The sequence below is a fragment of the Ursus americanus genome, chromosome 19, assembly GCF_024610735.1.
Source record: "Ursus americanus isolate L20-20 chromosome 19, mUrsAme1.1.p, whole genome shotgun sequence".
NCBI classification, from domain to species: Eukaryota; Metazoa; Chordata; class Mammalia; order Carnivora; family Ursidae; genus Ursus; species Ursus americanus.
In genome coordinates, this window is record NC_142145.1 from 36,352,111 (window position 1) to 36,365,061 (window position 12,951).

A 12,951-nucleotide genomic window follows, 5' to 3' on the forward strand; every position below is an offset into this window, starting at 1 on the left:
AATCGTTTGTGAGATTGGACATCTTTTTATATCTTTATTGGCAATTTGTAGTGCTGCTTCTGTCCATGTCCTTCACCTGTTTCTGTTCGGGACGTTTTCTAAGTGATCTCCGTATGCTTGATGTGTAGCTGAAATTGTGAAACTTGGTCGCCGCATGTGCTGGAAATGTTTTCCTCAGTCTGTTTTTTGTCTTTGGACTTTATTTATTTACTTATATAGATATAGATTTATTTATTTATTTTTGCCTTCCAACTAGTAATCGAACAGATCTCCCTTTTCCTGAGATCTATGTGTGAGGACCTGGAAGGATGGTCATGCTATATCCCTAACTTAAAGAAAATGCAAATTGCACATCAAAATGCAATGCATGGTCTTGTGTAAAAAAGAAGAGTAGGTGTTTATAAAAACACACGTAAACATACATAAGCATATCTAAATGAAAAATTAAGAAGGACCACACTGTTCAATAGTTTGGGAATGAGACTGGCAGGGTGAGGGTCTGTAGGAGGATTTTTTTTTTCAAATTTTCTGTCAATTTAAAAGCGATGGCCAAGAAAACTTTCAAAAAGGGTTAAAATATTTCCAAATGAACACAATCACTTGCCTTGAGGACCCTCCCCGCACCCCTGGTGTGTGAGTGGAAAAGGCAGCAGGTGGGGGAATTCTGTTCTATTTATCACTGTTTGTGCTCCTGTATTAACTATGGCGGCTGAAGCGGCCCCACGTTACACAGGCAATGATTCAACTCTTGAGCGCAGCTGTGGAGTGACGAAGCGCCCCCTTGATCGCCGCAGGGCTACCTCCCACTTCAGCTGGGACTGTTTAATCTCAATCTTGAGTTTGCTTTAACATCAAGGGAAGAAAGCTGGAAATAAGATCTTTCAGAATTTTAAAATGGATTCCATTTACAAAGTTTCCGGGGATACTGGTAAAGGATTTTCCTTCCCTTCATGAGCAAAGACTCATAAAAAATGGAGCTGGGCTATAGAAGCCCAAGGAAGGTAGGATGGTGAAGGGAGAAACAGATCAGCCCTAAGGGGTTTCTAAACCAGCTCTGGGGCCAGGCGGGCACAGGGACTACGCGGGCGTGTCCACACTGTGGGCACGTCCACACTGGGGTTCTGATGAACTCTAACGGCCCAACACACCGCGGGGTCCTACTTGCCACGTAGAAAAGCACAACACAACCACCACCAGTGCCCCCACTTACTTTGCGCAAACGCCTCCTGGACGTCTCCCCCAACCCCGGTGAGGGAGTCCTGAGGTATGTGCGACGGGCTGGAGCAGGCAGAGGCGGACCGCACCGGCATGGGGATGGGCCTGCTGATGGTGTGGCTGGGGGAAGAGCGAGGAGAACCTGCCCCCTGCGTCTGGAGAGACAATGCAAGTCATTAATGTGTTTTCCCAAAGCCCCCGTCAAAGGTTAAAAACAATGAACGGTGAGCTTCCCAAGCAGGAGGACATCCTAGGTAATGGAGATGGTACTCCTAAGCCTGTCGCAGGTGCGCATAATTCAGGACCTTACTGTCTATAATCTGGAGTTTCGGTTACATACTGAACGTTAAGAATGTTAGTAGAGCACTGTTCTACCGCACATGAGATGTGTGTCCGGGGCATGAGGCTACTGTGAAGCAGCGAGAATTACAAGGTGTGTCTGTTTCCTCCTTGAAGGAAGTTCTACGCAGAATAAAAAGACATTTTAGGACAAAGTTTGAAATATAAACTCAGAGACTATTGGGGATGGATGTGGTTTATATAATTTCTGAATTTGCAACCTCTCTCTGTCTTGGCCTGATCTTTAGGTGAGAATTTCTAGGCCAGATCATGCCATGTAACATTGTGCACATTGAGTCTCAAATTAAGAATCAAATGAGGTATAAATTGTTTAAGCCCTATTTTTTGGTAAGAGTTCACTTTGTCAAATTGCTCTGTGACACAGGGATCCAAGCGGGGGAAGAGAAAAAAAGAACTCTTGGCTTCTAATTTTTGGCTACTGTTTCCTGTAGGGAATGTCCTTCTCTACGTCTGTGAAAAAGCAGTTATTTTAGCAATAAGAACAGGGAGATTTAAAAGGGAGTAGAGAAAAAGAGTAGAGGGCAACTAAAAGCCATTTCTGTCGGCTCTACAGTCCTAGGCATGAAACCATTCACACCTTGAATTTCACAGCTTTGTCTCTACAATGAGGTTTCGTGGAAACATTCTCTGTGTTATAATAATTAGTTTACAAAGGCAGCCAGTCATGAGTAAGAAAATGCAATGCGACCCTCGGGTGCATACTCAAAGATTGGGTGTTCACATAAACACCATTCGTCTGTTGGGTCTGGCCAGGAAGAGGGAGGACCCTTCCAGAGCAAGGCCCGGAGACCCGCATCAACCCGTTCAAACCCATGAGAGCAGTGCTCTGGAGTATTTGATTTAGACTTTGCTGTGGGGTCCGCTTGCAGTTAAAACACACATCAGTCCTATAAAATGCCATGCTGTTAGCTTTCGGGGGCTCAGCATCACACATAAAAGTCAAATCTACAAACTGAGAAAAATCTAGAATTAAAAATGAGGCAAAACAACAGAGCAGAGCAAAGAACTCATGTGACGACCAATGGGCTGGGGATGCCCTCTTTCACTCTCAACAGTACCTGGAATGGTCTGTCCGGGCCCAAGGAAGAGAAGTTTGCCTGCTGGTGTGATGCTTTTGCAGCCTGTTGGCCCAGGCTGCTCAAGGACGGGTCTGGTTTTCCCCGGCAGACTTTGCCGCTCAGTCTCATTAACCACGAAACCTCTGCTTCTGAGCTACCATGGCGTCCCCCTGCTCCCCATGCCAGTAAGAAATGACTTTACTTTTGCGTTGTGCTTTGCCAGGTAGAAGGGTTTTCATGCGCCTCCCCGTTGATTTCTCTCCCTGACCCACTGAAATAGGCATCCGTACTCTAAACGTGCAAGTGCGGACCCCAGTGCTCAGGTAAAAAGGACTGCTTGGGAGGTGGAGCGGGAGAGCCTTGGCTGGTGTCTGAGCACAGATGTTCTCCTGTCCTGGGTTGCAGGGACCTGGCTGGGTTTGGGCTGCTGAGGGTCCCTCAGAGGAGTTCCACTGCCCTGAGGGCTGCCTCCCCTTGGGAACCCCTCCTGTGCCCCATTCTCCAGGCAGGGCCCTCGGCCCAGGCTCCTTGCCCTTTCTTACCTGTCCTTTTCCCCAAGGACCAGTCACACAGCAGGGAGGAGGGACTGGGATGGGAAGTTGGACAGAGGGGCCGAAGGAAGGAGGACCCTCTTGGCTACACAGCTGGGTTACTCCCTCAACTCTGGGGATCCAGACCCTCCTCTGGGGTAGGAGGCTCATGATAATAATAGTCATAATACAACTGCACTTTTGTATGTAATTTGCAGGGGCCAAAGCACTTTCACGTACGTTGTTTGGTTTCATTCTCCTCATTATTGGTGCTAGGAATGGTAGTTGCTTATATCTGAATAGCAATTTGCAGTCTATAAAGCAATTTCAGCCCAACTATTTCACTTAATCCTTCTAGCAACCATATGAAGTATTATATTCCCATTTTTCAGGTTAGCCAGCTGAGGCTCAGAGGTGGTAACTGGGTCACCCAAAGCCTCCGAACTAGAGAATGGCAGAAATAAAGTGGATCCCCAGCCTTTGATCTATAAGCCTGGGGCTTTCCCACAGCACCACAGCCGCTTCTGAGGACTGAAGGCACTGTGACCACCCATCACAGGCTTCACTAATGGAGGAAGGTTTAGCCGCCAGAAGGCTGAGAACTGCAGGGCCTGGACCCACCAGTGAATGGTGCTGGAGTGGCAGCCCAGGGCTTCTGGCTGGGCTGGACAATACCTTTCAGTTGTTGGGTCGTGGGGCGCAGTGTGAGTGCCCCAGGAGTGGGAGAGCCTGTGGGCTGTGTATCAGTCACTACAGAAATGCAGGTGCAAATCTCTGCTCTGCAAATTTGGAATCCAAAAAGCAACATAGGTTGTTTCATACCCGATGTGAAGCTCTGTATGTGATATTTGCACTGCACTGCCTTTCTAAAGCCTGGGAGCTTCTGGATCCTGGGACCTATCTGGAGCCAGTGACTTCAGATGTGGGGCTGTGGGTGTGCATTTCAGCGTTCTAAAGGCTATCCTGGTGCACCTTGCACCTGTTTCGTCGGGCTCTCCGGTACAGGGTGCCTGCGGGGCTGCCGCCTCCCTTTGCGCACTGACCTGGCCCTTCTAACCTGCCTGTCTGTACGTCTCTTACCTCCGGCAATACCCTCCCCTTCTTCTCACGCCCTGGCTCTCCCGCTAACTGTGTTTGTGGCATTCCCAGTCCTGACGCTCCCTGCTTAATACTGCCTGGTCTCCAAAACCAACTTTCCCCACTTCTTTCTGCCTGCTTCCTTCCTTCCAAGCCCCCTATTAGTGGTTCTGTGTTGAGAGAAAAATAATTGACTGTAGTTATGTGTTAAAGGGAAAAACAATGGACTGAATCTAAATTACACTGATGTGTGAATGACAGATAGCCACCATCTCCTAAATGAATCTCTAAGTGGTGCAATTTCAAGCAGTCTGGTTATGTGAAGAATTTAAGTGGAGATTCTGTGCTGGAGACAAGATTCAGTGGCATCTTCCCTACAACTCCCCATGCCGACAGCATGTCAAGACTCTGGGGGGTGGGGAGGGCTCTGGCTCCCTGGGAGATCATCTCTCTTTGTCTGGTTGTTTGGTTTCATTCTCCTCATTATTGGTGCTAGGAATGGTAGTTGCTTATATCTGAATAGCGAACTGTCCAGTTTGATGCACTTCCTGGGACATACTGCTGGGAATGCCATCTCTGGCCTTCCTTCTGGCTCTTTCCATAGGGTCAACTAGGAAAGGGCAGTTGCCTTTTGGCTTTGGGGTAGATCAGTGTAGATGTCACTGGGTTTCCTTTACAGGTGGTGACCTCTGCGGGTGGTGGCTTCTGGCCTGGTCACGAAGTCTGGTTGTCTGCTAACAACTTCAGAAGAGTTAGAGTGAGTAATCTTTGTGAACGTCCTTTCCTGGAAATTACGTGATGATTAATGGAGAGAAGACGTAAGTGACCATGGTCCATGCAGATCAATATATAGATCTAAAATTCCTGAGAGGAAGTTGATTTATGGAAGAAGGAAAACATACATCATCCTTGGCAAACTTAAAATAGCTCACTTCCTAGTGAATAAATGAAAAATTCATTTCTGCACTCCTATCCTCTGAGTCCACTCAACCTGCCGTTGTATCAATTTTTAAGAAGTCTGACAAGATACATTCTCTGATTTCTTTCCAGGAAGTATTTTGGTTTCCTCTCAGCACCAGAAAGCAGGGAGGCTTCAGGGAAAGGACCAAATGTGTAATCGCTGAAGCAGCAGTGCCTGGAGACGCGGCCGAGCCGATGACCGTGAGACCGGCGTCTACACTCTCCCCCTGACTGAAAAGTCTGCCTCTCAGGCTTGGCTGGGAACACAGCCACGGTTTTCCTCAGCAGCCTGAGAAGGTGCAGCACAGCAGTGTTTAGCTACGTTCAACCCTCTCTTCATCCTTTCTTCCAATACGCATTCACTGACTATCCTCATAGGGTTTCCTGTGTCCACAGTGCTGTGGGGATACAGGTGAGGAGGCTGATTCTGACAGGTCAGACAGGAGGCATCACTTGATGTGCATCTGAATAGTAGAGATTCCTGGGCAGAAGAGAGGACGTATTGCAAGGAGAGAACATTCCAGGCCTTAGAGTGTCATGAGCAAGGGAAGGGAAGGGAAAGGCGAGGAGGCCAGGGTGGTAGACGCATCCAGGTGCGTTGTGGGGAATGGAGGGGATGGAGGCTAGTGAGGGGTGGTGCCACCTTTGGGGGGCTCTAATGCCATAAAACGGGCTGATTTAATCTGAACTAGCAGGTCATCTCCTAAGGTTTTGAAGTAGAGAAATAATTTTTACTCTTCTAGAATTAACGGACTAATCCCTATTTTTAAAAAAGGTTGTGAGAGAGAGTGAGAGAGTCTGAAAGGATAGGTTTTGAACACTAGATGTTAGTCCCAATATCGCAGCTTGTTATTTATGAGGCGAACCCCCCCTCCCCCACTCTCCTATCCCACTTGTGATTGCGTCACCGCTTCACAGGATACCCACCAGAGAGGGTGGGCAAGGGAAAGAAAGGAAGGTGAACTGATGCTGGTAAAACTTGTCATTTCTGGCCTGTTCATGTCCCACAACGTGTTTGAATGACCAGGATTTCCTGAGTTCACAGGGCCTCCAGTTGTAAAGAGGGAAGAGAATGGGAGGCGGGAGATAGGATTTGAAATGCTTCACTTTCCTCCTCTGACTGAGACACTTAGTTAACTAGAAGGAGGAGGTGGGAATGTGTGTGTGAGTACAAGTGTGTGTGTAAAATATGGGTCCGGTTAGAAAAGTTTACATATTGTTGGACACATGTATACATCTATATGCAATTTTATACTAGGATTTGACATGCATATAGTATTTTACAAAGTGCTTTCACATCCATTATCTTTGAAAATCTATGCCAACAGCCCTGTGAGCCATGTATTATCAGTGTGTTTGAAATAAATTCCCCAGAAGGTAATTGACTTACTCAAGATCTTGCAGGTGTGATCGAAGAGCAGGGACTCCTACAGTCAGGTCTAACACCAGTGATCTCTCTACAATAATTTTTATTGAGACCTTACATTCTGAACTCAAAGTCAGGATACCTGGTTTTAGATTGGGATGTGATATCTGGAACTGGAAGTCTACCAGAAACTCTGAAACATACTGTCATTGCAATTACACCCCAGCTGCCTTCATTATTAAACTTTTTATGAGTGTTCTTTTTATGGTTCCTTCAATAAATCTTAAAAATACACAAAGAAGAAAGAGGGTAGGATAATTTTGATGCAAGTTTTGTAAAAAAAAAATTTATTGCTTATGATACCATAACCATCATATTATATTACAGGCACTATTTTTTTTTTAAATTCATGTTCTCTCCTCCAGGGGAATAAATTCATGCATTACCTCTAACAAGAAACAGTATAAGTAGGAATTATATATACCAGTATAATAAAATACATTGAACCACACAGACTTATGATAAAGCAAGTAGAGGTTATTAAATCAAGCACAATTTGTTGTGCGCAGTGTCTGAAATCTGATTTTACAAAGAGAATGTCCCCGAAGGGGTAAGGCTCATAAATAAAAACAGAATTTAGAAGCAGACGCCAGACTAAAACCTCTAAATTCTCTCCTTAGATCATGTTAAACCAAAGGAAGTCCATATATTTGGACGGCATAAGTTCATTTCCTTGTAGAAGTGCCTGCTCTGGGTTCTGTCTTTAATTTCGACTGAAGGTCAGTAAAATAATCAGCCACTTGACGTCTGCGGCTGCATTTATCCGTTTTATTACTTAGTGCTCCTCCTCTAAAGCTCCGAGGGAAGACTTCCTTTTTATATTTCATGCCAACAGAAATTTTGGTCCCCTGAGAACTGGCATTTTGGTTCCGATAAAACCAGCAATTATGTTTTCCCTTTTTTTGCCTCCTTGCCAAAAAGCTCAGAGGAACACCCTTGTCCCTTTCAGGGAGCATACTGGCATTTTCTTTTCTTTAGTTTCTGATTTTTCTGGATTTATTTTATGAAGTCATTGTTGATGTCTTTTATTGTAAGCTACCTGGGGTCCTTTTCAAGAAGAGGCTTGAGTATACAAACAAATCAAACGAGTAAGGACAAGTAAACGGTCTCCCCACCCAGACGGCGCATTGCTGACATCTGGGTGTTGCCGGTGAGGGCCCTTTAGAACCTCTGCAGCAGGACCCATTGAGGGCTGCTCTCGGAGATGCGGAGCTGTGGAGGGCCCCACGGGAGGAGCTGGAAGGAAAGGAGGCATTTTACTGCTCTATGCGTGCAGCCATGCTTTGGCTCTGGGCGGCCATGGGTTCACGAACCTATTGGTTCACTGAGCCTTTCCAGAAGGGGTGGCCTGGGAAGAGGCGGAAAAGGAGTCCATGAGGGACGTGGCTCAAGAGAGGCTGACTGACTAGAGGATGATTGCCCTCTCTCTCCACTAGGTGGAAGAAGGTTATATTTGAGCCTGTTTTTCCCTTTTTCTGTGCACATGCTAAGTCAGAGACAGGAAAGAAAAGAGGCTGTTGCAAAGAGAAGCAGCACAGCAAGGCAGTTTTCTCTAGCATGATCTAAGTGTGTTGGAAGTACAATAGTAATACCCCGTGTGTGGCTTTACGGGCAATGATACAGGCTATACGTGTCTGTCCTTCACCCAGGGGGACTGTCTCTCATTCAGATTTGACTCTAGTCAAGTAATTTTTTTCACAAAATACAAAATAGTGTAATACATTGTCTTTATTGTCTGACATTACAGATTAGTTTTACACTTTCCTTTTTTACAGACCGTGGGAATGGAGGGTAAAAATGTGTCCAGCATTTTGCAAACATTCTTTGTTACACACAAACACACACAATGAATAATAGGAAAGAGAATACAGAAGAATAAAAGGTACGTTGAAATCAGACAGGCTGTGGTTCTAATCGAGCCCAGGAAATCATGTGAAACTTCCTGATAACACTAACAAGTGGGATATACTGTCATACACAGCTTGGTACATGCACTTGACGTTAAAGCTGCTGTTATTTTGCTTCTATTTTGTTATTGTTATTTTGAGTACGCTACTCCCTCTGCTGGCTCTGGACCTGACCGCAGGGTCAGACGTCGGGTTCCAGTTTAGACTACAGTTAGAGAGTCACAATGCTCCTGCTTCCAGAGAAGACGTACGCAAGGGCCTTGTGAACTCCCAGAGCAGAAAGGTTCTTGGTGGTAAGAGAAAGGCTGAAAGTTACCTATTCTTTTGAGCTTATGATGAACCAGTGGTAGGGATTCTGCTTGCAAGAACTAAACAGTGGGAAGGGAACACTTGCTGAGTAGTGTTTCTTTTAAATCGAACACATTTTGATGATGGGGAGGACAGGACTTAATAATTATGCAATGAAAAGAGATGCAATTGGCTAACTTTTATACAAAGAGGTCCCACGCCTTTCCATTAAAATGGAAACGGAACTAAATGGTCAATAGCATGAGAGGACGTTGAGGGTAGCTTGAGTGCTGTGGGTTTTTCCTAGTGTGACTTTAGTGGTGGTGGTGGGTGTCTCTTTACTAAGAGAAGGTTCTGATCAACCAAAAGCATGAGACTGGTTTGAAACGTAGACTGCTGGAGATCTAGAAAGCTTCCAACAAAGTACAATTTTTCCCCCTCTTCTAAAGGATGTAATAGCTCTTGTTTTGATACCGACAGTAGTAACAGTTATAAAAAAAACGCTAAATTTTCTATGTGTCCATTCAAGCACTACATTGAAAAGGAAGCAAATTAGTATGATTTTTTTTCTCTTTCCAAACGGAAGCATGAACATACATTAGAGGCAAAAGCAATGAGAAAAACAGCAGGATGGCAGGCCCCTTCACAGTTAGTTAAGACCTGCAGTAGGGAACATAACTTACTCCCTGCTTCAGCTCTTCTTCCTACAGAAAGATTGAATCAATAACAGTTAGATTACCCAGGGTTCCAGCAAGAGCACGTACACAGTGTGAGGGAACGCAAGGTGGGGAAACACCAACATGGCTCTGAGGGGAGCCTCTCCTCCCTTGGCGACTTTTAATCCCACGTCTATTTAGGTATTTGAGACAGACCATCTCTTTCCTCACTATGTCCATCCATCTTTCAACACGGTCTATCCCTTTCTCCTGGTGTTTTATATCCTGATCTGATAGACTGTGCTCGGTTAGGCTAGGTGGATGCCAAGATGGCAGGTGGTACATGGACCCCTATCTCATCGCTATGGTGACAGAAGTTATGGCAATATAAGTGGGGGGCTGTTTTCAAGGTTTCCTGTCATTCAGTGAAGGGAAAGATGAGATCGACCCTCTTCATTTGGTATATTTGAAAAGGAAAGCAGAAAGAGCTTTTCTGGATCATCCAATGAGCTAATAGGGCAGAAACAATAAGAGGTTCTTAGTTATCTAGGCCTACAGTAAAACAAAAACCGAGTTCTACGCCTTACGTGTCTAATACACTGAAAAGGAGATTTTGTTTAGAGAAGATAAAGCATTCCCAACACTGATGGCAGGAAAAGTTGACTAAAGAATTAAGAAAAAAGAGCAGAGAAAACAAAAGAAGGGAGTGTCACGCTTATATCCGTGCCAGGACACAGGTTTTAACGAGTATTTGTTAAATAAATAAAAGAAAGGAAGAAAGCAAGAAGGAAGAGAGAAAAAAAGGAAAGAAAGCAAAAGAGGAAGGGAGAAACAATAAATGATGGTGTGTCAGGGAGGCGGGCGACCCAGGGACTGAAAACATGGACGTCTGTCTCACAGGTGAGCTGCCCCAGGGACCTGGCCTTCCTCTCCCCATCAGAAGTTTCAGTTCCTGCCTTTGGCAAGTCCCGGTTCCAATCCGCAGTGGTTTCTGCTTGTCTACACCAGGCAGGATGACCACATAGCACTGACTCGTCTACTGAGCCGACTGTGGCCAAGGGGCCATCATTAGTCTCGTTGCGACTTGGAATGTGATTTAGTATATACTGAAGAAGGGAATAGGGATTTACGAAGGGAAGAATGCTACTTCCCAGTGAGAATAACATCACTTCCCTAGGTCGTCTTATTAAACACTCTACCTGCAGAGAGCAAATGCCTATTTAGTTTGCATTTGAGACTTGATAGAAGTTAAAGTCACACAGATGAGATACAATATTTCACTGAAGTTAACAGTTACTCGTCTTAAAACTATAGTCACCCCCAAAATTTCATGACTATGTCTTTATTTTCTGAATTAGACATTAGCTTCTGTTCACTTTATTCAGAATTACTGAAGCTATCAAATGTTACGTATTCCTAACTAAATGCAGTTTTATCATTTTCAAGGACATAGGAACTGGAAATGAGCCAGTTGTCCTTTGAAGGTCCTCAGTGGTCTGGTTCCAGGAAATGGATAAGAATGTGCCTTGTCATTGACTGCTATCATTTGATGTGTCTAAGAAAAGATCCTGTATCTGAGACTAAAGCCATATCTTGGGGTTAATCACATATAGTCATTGGAAAAACCATTGCACATTATATGTGAAAGATTTTTACAAATGCCATAGTCAGAGGTCTAGGAAATATTTATTTGAACATCTTACCTTTAGTAGCTTCATGAGACCTTCTAACTGGACCATTAGCTCTCTCCGGCTCTCCTGGAGAGCAGACATTCTCTGTTCCAGCTCATCCTTGCGCTGTCTAAGAAAGAAGCATTTGTCATCAGAACAGCATAAAACTCACTGAGCTGATCACATTTCTCAGTCTTGTGGTAGTAGTGGACCACCAGGAAAAGGGCATCTTGGGATCTCTGACATGGTTTCCAGGCACGGAGATGTTGTCAAATGAATGAACACAAGGTGTACATTTGTTTGTTAGAAGTCATACTAAAATAGAATTAGAATCCTATTGGATCTTGCCCCCCTTCCACCTTGAATTAACCACTAAATGAAATCTTTTCTGAATGCTTACTATGTCCTGGGCCCTGTGCTCTGCCACTGGGCTCCCTGAGACAACAAACAAAAACCAAACTGTCACTGAAAAGGGTCAATCTCATAGATCCTCCAAACCCAAGGACCCTTTTGTAAATCTCAAAGGAAATACCAATACCTGAGTATTTGGAAATTGGATTTTAAAAGTTTATTTTCCATTTCTTTCATTCTTTGTGTGTAATGTGGTGGGTTTCAGAGGTGAAATACTCATAGTATAGAGTTTTTATAGTCAGTTTAAGTTTTCTGCTTTGGGTTTGACTTTCTATAAAGCAAAGTCAGAATAAAGGAGTTCCTACACAATTGTTCTAACTGAAAATAACCTATAAGATTTGTGTTTGTTTAATTTTGTTTGTTTTGCAGAACTTCTATTAAACTGTCAGCAAGAATGAAAACCACAAAGGACAATCTCTACTTATCATATATATTGACACTAAGAGGTACCAAAAATACCTTTGAAAAAGAGAAAAGAAATGAAACACAATGGGGAAGAATATTAATGGTTCACATTTCTGATGCCTATGTATACTTTTCAAGTCTATTTCAAATCTATTATTTCATGATCATTAGTGAATAATACATACAGTTTTTTCCCTTGCCCCAAAGGCTTCCATCTGAGTTTGAGATATTGGAACTTATATTTTAGAAGTGCATGGATGCTTTAGCCATGGGTTAATGTATGAATGGATATTGAGACTGGTCTCAATGGCATTGACACAATATTAAGTGGAGCTACAGCAGAGACTCTGAAATGAAAAACTGACAATATAAAAATGTCACGCTGACATAGGTCAATGACTCATCCAATTGAAAGATATTTTGTAGGAGGATGGGTTATGGATATTAATGAAACATTTCTAATTTGATTTGATATAGGCTTTCTCTAATGATTTATGAATTTAAAATTTATAAACATGTCTCAACTCTTTTTGCATATATTTGTATTTTTGGCTTTTATTGCCCACTTAAGGCCTACTCTCAGAGCATTCCTTCCTTTGATTTTCTTTACAATTGCCTCTTTTCTGAATCCCGAAGGACAAGGAACATCATGATTTTATAGACTTTAATGGTATCTTATTTTAGTCTTTGTCTTCCAAGGCAGCAACATTCTAATTTTAAAGCCTTGCTCCATTCAAAAATAATCTTCAATGACAAATCCACTAGCTGTTTTATCTTTGACCTTGTCTGCACATCGTGTTCCAAATATACCCACGATAGGGCTTGGTGGAAGGATAGAGAATGTTTCTGATGTATTTCCAGTTCTCTTCTAGATATTGCTTCGTAATTTTTGGAGTTTTGGTCAGAGGAGCACTTTGTGAAGAGGGTTGCAGTAAAATCCCAATAGTGTAGGTAAGAAATACCAAGAAAGCCATCTACAAACTATGAG

General features: G+C 43.7%; 1 protein-coding gene across 25 annotated transcripts in view; it reads right to left on the reverse strand.

The window, feature by feature from the left end:
• Window positions 1-12,951, reverse strand: part of DTNA (dystrobrevin alpha) — a 347,196-nt gene that overhangs the window by 14,123 nt on the left and 320,122 nt on the right. For 15 of the 25 annotated variants that reach the window (XM_087869882.1, XM_087869883.1, XM_087869881.1 and 12 more), the window contains 3 exons: window positions 11,181-11,277; window positions 9,505-9,525; window positions 1,211-1,370 (listed from right to left, as the gene is read on the reverse strand). In XM_087869882.1, coding sequence (XP_087726008.1) covers window positions 1,211-1,370; window positions 9,505-9,525; window positions 11,181-11,277 — 278 coding nt within the window. Of the gene's footprint in view, window positions 1-1,210; window positions 1,371-6,892; window positions 9,526-11,180; window positions 11,278-12,951 lie in introns of those variants that run through there. The other 10 variants (XM_087869885.1, XM_087869892.1, XM_045772866.2 and 7 more) reach the window with 2 other exon arrangements.